Genomic DNA, 8,213 nt, shown 5'->3' with positions numbered 1-8,213 from the left:
ACATCTCAAACCTGCTAGGCACCTATAAACTTGATGGGGCTCCAAAATCAAGCAAAACAATGTTCCTAAAATGTGCAATAAAATATTGACTAAAGTCTCTTTTTAGTCCTTAACATATGGCGATTTTTTGATTTTGGTCCATAACATTATCTTTTGAATTATTTGGTCCTTAACAATTAAAAATCAGTCACATTTGGTCCGAAATAGACGGAACCGTTAAAAATTAACGGTCAAAGAATTTTAAATCAATTTTGACCGGATTAAGAGTTTTAAAAATTAGATTTTTTTTTCTTTTTCAAATGAATTCTAATTTTTTCTAAAATTATTTTTATTAACTTAAAAATTACAAAACACAAAATTTATTTCAAAACAAAACACCATAACTTAACATTTCAGAATCTAAAACCAAAATTCAATCATCTCTCCCTATAATTGGAGCAGATTTAGTAAATTTATTTTGAATTTTGGAGGGTGTTTTGCAACCAAGTTTGTACACACTTCTTCTTGCTCTCACTATTCCAAAGAAAACACAAATTGTTCGCCATTCCAGATTGTTCACAACGAGCACTACAATTAAGCTGATTGTTCACCAGTCCAAATTTTTCATCATCTCAAACTTCATTACTTCAACTTCAACATATAAACAAACATTACAATAACAAAGAAACAAAATCAAAACTTCACAACACTAATCTAATTTTTTCATCGATTGATGCCAAAATCAAGCCAAAACTGTCACTTTCGGTCTCTCGCCCAGCGACGGCGAAGAAGTGCCGCCGCCGCCGTCGTCTTCGTCGATGGGGTCAATTGGTTCGCACCACTTGAAATGGTGCAATCTTTTCTCTCACAAACAAAGTAGAGCTTCCCCTTGTAGAGTTGTCATGGCTTTTGAGAAAAAGTAGATCTAGGGTTGAATCCACAATTGATTTGTATGTAAATCGCCGCCGCGAACTACGGTGGAATCGCCGGCGAGAACCTCACTTCGATTCGCCAGCGAATACTAGGTGTGCAAAGTGAGAGAGATCAGGAGATCAACGCAATTTCTCGATTGAGAGAGATCGAGAGATTTGCGATTTCATTTTCTTTAATTTAATTTTGTTATACTTATTATTATTTACTTAAAATTTTGTAATTTTTCAGATTTTGGTTAATTATATATTAGACATTAATTAAACATAATTAAAACTTTTAATCCGGTCAAAATTGATTTAAAATTCGTTGACCGTTAATTTTTAACGGTTCCGTCTATTTCGGACCAAATGTGACTGATTTTTAATTGTTAAGGACCAAATAATTCAAAAGATAATGTTATGGACTAAAATAAAAAAATCGGCATATGTTAAGGACCAAAAAGAGACTTTAGTCTAAAATATTAAGAGCTTCAGAGAGAATGAAGAATGTTTTGTTAGTGTGTATAGTGTAATTCATCCACAATTCTATGCCTTTTATAGGTACAAAATTAGTACATGAGAGATCATGGAATTAAAACATCATAAATTTTAAAATCAAGACAATATAGGTTACAAAATTTGTTAAATGCTCATTATTCTATTTAAATATTTGTAACCACCAATGAGTCATTGTAGTGATTTAAGAATTAGTCAAATGCTCATTAAAATATCTAAATAAATATTCATGAGTTACTTAAAATATTCAAATTGGTCCATAACTTATAAATATTTCAGAATAAGGACAAAACATATAAATATTTCAAGAAAAGACCAAAACTCGCCTTTTATATATGTATAGATGCAACCTTTGAATTTATATATATTTATCTATTAAATAAAAAATGAATTAGTACAACATAACAGAGGAGTATTAGGGTGCCACCATGTTTAGAGTACAACATACCACTAATCCTAGCCCTTAGATCTATAAAATGGACGCCTAGGATTGAATTGATGAAATAGAGTTCGGATTGCAGCCTTATGTGTTGGATATTGCAGGCGTGTGATATTTTAGTCAATTCCAAAAAATTTAAATCAGAAAACGGATTTGGTAATAAGTACACTGCAAATACTACTTTGTAATACTGCAATATTCATATAGTAGCACTGCAATCTGGTAAGGTAAAAAACTACTCGCGTAATACTGCAATATTCGTATAGTAACACTGCAATCTGGTAACAAACTGAAAATAAAGAATGTCCATTTTTCCCTTCAACGTTTTTTTATGTTCCAATTTGATTAAAATAGACTACCATATGGCAACTTGAGAATCACACAATCTTCAGATCTAACAGCCTAAAAATAGTGGTATGATGTTACAATAAAAATAATTATCATATTAATACATCCCCATCATAATAATATCATATGTTGAAATTTTCACGATTCATAAAAATGAAAAAAAAAATATATATATCATATGTTGAAACTAGGGATGTTTAGGGCTAGAAATTTATAGCCCGATAAAATTAAAACCCGATTAGCCCGCACCTGATTAACCCACAATCCGTTAGGGCCAGACCCGAAAACCCAATGGGCTGGCCCCGATAAAATTTCTATTATTCTATTTTTTTAATTCCTAATTTGACACTTCATTGATTAATTTTATAATATAGATAACTAAAAAAATAAATTTCTATTTTATATTAAATACACAAATTATATATTGAATTTTTATTAATATAACAATTAAAAAATAAATTAAAAAATTCAAATTCATTAAAAAAATATTTAAATTTCTAAAACATGCATTAAAATTTTAAGAAATATCTCAAATGTTAGTACTTGATCATATTCATGATTGAATTTGAGCATATATCTCAAATTTATTATAATTAAATATTTTTCATTTTATGAATATAACCAATTTTCATCATTATTTATTGGATTGGTCGCATGTTAATTTTATCGGTAGTAACCCAATTAACCCGCTGGGCTAGCCCGAAACCCGAGGTTTTAAGGTTAGGATTGAACTTTTATAACCCGAAAGAAACCACAACCCGATTAACCCACACTCGATTGATCCGCAACCTGAGTAGGGTCGACCCGAAATCCGATGGACCGACCCGATTGACATCCCTAGTTGAAACGTTTTGGTATTAATTTTAGTGGACTAAGTTAAATTAAACTGAATAATCTATTATACGTTCAAAACATTTTGGTATTGATTTTTTAGTGGACTAAGTTAATAAACATGAATAAGATATTTTAAATTTTCATTACATGTCAATAGTATTATGCATAAACAATTTTTGTGGATACCTTTTGTATGTCATTAGAAACCACAACAAATCGAAATAAAATAATGGAAAGTAGCAAAGAATAATTTCTGGTCCAAAAAATATAGACAAAAAAGAAAAGGAAAAGAATAATATGGCAGTTGAGTTGTCAGCTTAAAAAAATTGTTTATTTTTGAAAAATATCAACGGCTATATTTCACCAAATAATATCCGAGAAATCTTCAAAACCTCATCACTCTCCAGATTCCAAACCCCTCAGAAATCTCTTCTTTAAACTCTGCCAAAAATTCAAAAATCAATTGCTATTTCTCAAACGCTGCTTTCAATTGCGAGAATCTCTTACGCAGAGGTCTAGAGAAGAGCTGGACAAAAGTGATTTCTGCGGCGGCGGTTTGTTCGGAGCGGAATTTGACAGGGGGTTTTGAGTGATACAGATCGGAAAACATGTTAGCTGTAGCGCCGAGCTGTATTACTCGTAGCTCGTTGGAGGAAATGCTCGAGGCTCTCCAGCGAAGAGACGAGATCGAAGCTCAGACGCCGCCGGATCTCCCTCCCGCCCTGCCGCGCCGCGCCGTCCCCCGCAATCGCCTCCCTTCCGCTAAGAGGCGGCTTCCTGTGGCTGTGAGCTTTAAAGCTGATGAAACCTCAGGGAGATTGGAATTTCGTGGCGAAATTGGGGGAATTGAGGAGACTGCTTCTGATAAGGTCTGTTTTAAATTCTCATCTCTTAATCTGCCAAATGCTTTACGCTATTGGATCGATTATGTCTTCGATAGACATGAATTTGATGCGTTTTCGAACAGGTTGCTTCACAGAAGGGTTTGGATGATGGCAAACACCTCCATGAAATAGCAGTCACATTGCAATCATGTAAGGCTTACTCTGTGTAAAATACTCACTCCGTTTCATATTAGACGTGGAGAAAGAGTAAAGTAAGAGAGAAAATACTGTAGATAAGACTCTTCTCTACATTATTTTTTCACTTACTTTACTCTCTTTTCATTTAAACTATTTATCAGTATCAATTTTTCAAAACTAAGTGCAGAAAATGAAATGATTTTGTTTCTGCTACTAATTACTGTTTTGTGAGCAGATGTTCGGGGATGGTTGGCCAGGAAGCAATTTAGTCATCTCAAGTCGATTGTAGAAACCGGCATCGCCATTTCTCAAGTCCAGGTATACGACTTACTGTGTTGCAATGACTACAAAAACTTACTCTTCTCTAAACAATGCTTCTTCACGTTTATTCAGGCTCTGCCTCTAGATATGCTAGCTTTGATTGTTGGAAAACTCCAAGAGAGGGTGTTAATGGCAAAGGAAACTATTCAAATCAAGGAAAAAGAAAGTGTAGCCTTAAGAGAGCAATTGGCACAATATGAGGTACGGATTAAACAGTCGGAAGAAAAGATTAAATCCGCAGAGGAAATGTGGGAAAAACGGATTGCATCTCTACAAGTAAGTTTAGGTGTATCTGTTCTTTTAATTTGGGTAAAATAGCAACAACATCTTGACCAGTATATTCATGTTATGCAGATGGATTTGGCAAAGAGTGAGATTCCAAAAATTAACCAGCAGAGTGAGATGGTGAAAAGGAAGGTGACTTTTGAAGATGAGAAGCATGATATTGTAGGAGCTCCAAGTGAGAAACTGGTGAAGTTGAAACGCATGGTGAAGGCGTGGATGAAGGGGAACAAGGTTCGGTTGATAGGCTCGAAGACGAAGATACACTCAGTGGCCCATGGTGAAGCCGATGCTCATCCAAGGAAATGGTGGGGAAAGAAAACCAAGAGATCGAAGAATAATCTTATTGCAACGGCTATGTAATGCAACTATTCCATGTGGCGTGTCGTGTGTGACCCCCCGGGTTGAGATTGGGTCCGAGTTTTCGACTCAATCTGTATATATCAGTATTATCGAAGTATATTTATTTCTTTGAAATTTAATGTGGTGTGATGGTAGTGTAGTTATTCTTAAGGATTAAAATTGATTTAATATCAATATGTTTGCATAACTAGATGACTATAGAGCAAAGGAATAATTTGATTGTACGAATTCAATCAAGTTTAAATAATACTCCATGTAACCAAATATGAGTATAAATACAGGCAAATTGAGATAATAAGACTGACTATTCATGGTTATGTTTGAACAAATTTCATATGATTATGAGCATGCCACGCAACACACAATTGAATCCTCTTTCTTTTGTAAAATTACAACTATAAATTGAAGGAAAAGACAATAGAGCTAGCGTGGAAGGTGTAGGTGCACAAATTTGAGTGGTTGTGAATTTTAGCGCCACAAGTAGATTTGCAATTTAATCTTGGTTGTCATTTTCGATGTACTAACAGCTCAACTTTAGCAATGTAATTACGATTTGGACCTAGTATTTTAAACTCCTTTATTTGAAGTTTGGACTCTCATCTCAAATACTCTCAAGTATATACTCTATATTTTAGATAATCTCAGCTCCTACTTTGCATAAGGTAACGAGAAAATATTCTCTAGTCTATACATACTATGGTGGCAATATGAGGTGGTGTGTCCCACCAATACTTCTTTGATTCCTGGAGAAAAAATTTCCTAGTCTAGACATACTAAGATGGAAAGATGATTTGGTGTGTCATACCTATAGCATATTGACAAATGAAAACGTACATTGCTCAACTTCCAGCTGGAAATTACACCTTCACAAATGTTAACAACATAGATTTTTATATGGAACTTATTATTATTCCATATTTGATATTACGCATAGCCATATATACTATATATACGCATTAAACATTAGGAGTATTACCTAAATCTCCCATTATCTTTTAATCAACTGAAAAAGTTATTCCAGCAATTATAAACTATGAAGCTCTTTCATTAGATACATAATATTATAGTATATTCAGTATAATATATATTTAAATATATATAATATATATAGGTACAGGGTCCTGTAAGGTTGAGATTATTTAACTTAATTGCGAAATGAGATGCAATATCAGCCACTAATCCACAAGATTAACGAAATGTCAACAACTATCATATTATGTCAACACGAGGGTATAATTGTCATTTCATTAATAATGTAGCGGAAAAAAATAAAATTATATTTGAAATCATTTTCTAAAACTCTCGTTGCAAAATCTGCTGATCTTCATACAATTCATACAATTCTGCATTTGATTTTGCAAATCTTCAAAATTCAAACGTAGAGCTTCAAACACAATTTATCTAAAAATTAACTCACATTTTGCATATGGAAACTTCCCAAATATAAGATTTAAACTAATATTTAATATTCTAATAAAACATATTCCATCTTGTTGTGTTTTAGTCTTTTTCTAATAAATCTTAAAAATAGTATCTAATCTTACATCAATTTTATAATTATGTCAATAAATCAAATTAGATGATTATTAACATTTTAATAAAATCATAATCAAATCTCTCAATCGATATTAATATCACATTTTTCCCTTTTTTTTCTCTTCAACTTTTCTTATCATATTCATTACTATTTATATAATTTGAATTAATAATTCATAAAAATTTAATTAAATCATATCTCAATTTCACCGGATATTAATTGTACGGAGAAGGCTCAAACTCATTTATGAGTTTTTTATTTGAAAGACGGAATTGGGATATAATTCAATTAATTGAATTATTAATTTCCATTAAAAATAATATAAATATTAAATATTAAGACAAGAAAAAGTGAGGAGAAAAAAATAATGGACAAATGTGATACTAATATCAAGACATAATTAAGATTTTAATGAAATATTGTATATTAAATTTGTAAAACATTAAAAATCATCTAATTTGATTTAAGGACTTAATTATAAAATATTGTGAGTTTGAATATCATTTTATAATTGATTAAATATTAAAATATTAGTATTAGAAAAAAAACTGTAACAAGACAAGATGGAACATGTTAATGGTAGTAGTTTAAATCTAATTTGGAAAGTTTCCATATATAAATTGTGAGTCAATTTTGAGTTCCACATGTCAAAGAAATATTGGTAGGGCATACCACCTCATATTAGCAACATGATATGCCTAGATTAGTGAATATTTTCTTGAAGGTAACAAGGTAGTAAGGTAGGAGTAAAAATTCCATGGTCCATCTATACTAAGTTGACATTATGAATTGGTGTACCTCACCAATAATTCATTGACAAATGGACGCCCACATATCAATTCAATAAATCTAATTGCACAAATAGACTTATTTATGGAAAGTGGCATTATATTACTACTATTAAATTGGAAAATATCATCATAAAATAGGCGTGCAATGTAATTACAATATATATATATGTTTATTGACCTATTAATGTAAGTACTTAATATTTTAAACATAAAAAGTAATCATATTACATTATTTTTCATGCCAAGAAAAAAAATTCATATTACAACTCTTTGATAGTAGTACTATTTTGATGTAACTAAACTTTTGAGTAATCATCAAGTTGTTTTATTTAAAATAACTCCCTCCGTCCCAATTTTATAGTCACATTTTACCATTAAAGTCCGTCCCACATTTATAGTCACATTTAGAAATTTTCATATTTGGACATAAAATTTTACCCCATTATTCACTAAAATTACACCCAAATGTCATTATCAACACAAAAATAAACCAAAACAAAAATAAAAAACCAAAAAGTCAATAAGGGATTCACCTTCAACCAACTCACTTCATTTATTACACACTCCAGCATCTCACTCCATTTATTGCATACTCCACCATCTCACTTCATTAATTACACACTCCACCAATTCCTTAAAACCCGTGCCATAACTACATGTGACTATAAATTTGGGACGGAGGGAGTAATATTTTTCAGTTTGATTTTTTATTTTCTTATTTTAAAAATTTCATGAAAGTTTTTACATGATAATAAGAAAATATTGAAAATTATAATTGATTTCTTAATATACTAACAAATGATAAGTTATCGTCATAATTTTTATTTGTGTAAAGTTTTTGTTTATATATAAATATAAAATAAGAAAAAA

At 31.2% G+C, this 8,213-nt stretch overlaps 1 protein-coding gene across 1 annotated transcript; it reads left to right on the top strand.

Annotated features, from left to right (window-relative positions):
* Positions 1-3,389: 3,389 nt before the first annotated feature.
* On the top strand, positions 3,390-5,134 carry LOC125196971 (myosin-2-like). The gene is made up of 5 exons (XM_048095647.1): positions 3,390-3,896; positions 3,995-4,061; positions 4,285-4,367; positions 4,443-4,646; positions 4,725-5,134. Exons 1-5 carry the CDS (start codon positions 3,636-3,638, stop codon positions 5,013-5,015), a joined length of 906 nt encoding a protein of 301 aa, XP_047951604.1. The 5' UTR covers positions 3,390-3,635; the 3' UTR covers positions 5,016-5,134.
* The last annotated feature ends 3,079 nt before the right edge of the window (positions 5,135-8,213 follow it).

The sequence above is a fragment of the Salvia hispanica genome, chromosome 6, assembly GCF_023119035.1.
Source record: "Salvia hispanica cultivar TCC Black 2014 chromosome 6, UniMelb_Shisp_WGS_1.0, whole genome shotgun sequence".
Lineage (NCBI taxonomy): Eukaryota > Viridiplantae > Streptophyta > Magnoliopsida > Lamiales > Lamiaceae > Salvia > Salvia hispanica.
The sequence above is the reverse complement of the archived record's forward strand: the minus strand, read 5'-3'. Positions and strand labels throughout refer to the sequence as shown.

Excerpts from the sequence above, each read along its gene's own strand:
- LOC125196971 (XM_048095647.1), top strand. The coding sequence starts at position 3,636 with ATGTTAGCTGTAGCGCCGAGCTGTATTACTCGTAGCTCGTTGGAGGAA. Across the intron at positions 4,062-4,284 it reads AGCAGTCACATTGCAATCAT|ATGTTCGGGGATGGTTGGCC; the intron begins GTAAGGCTTACT and ends TTTTGTGAGCAG. Across the intron at positions 4,368-4,442 it reads TCGCCATTTCTCAAGTCCAG|GCTCTGCCTCTAGATATGCT; the intron begins GTATACGACTTA and ends ACGTTTATTCAG.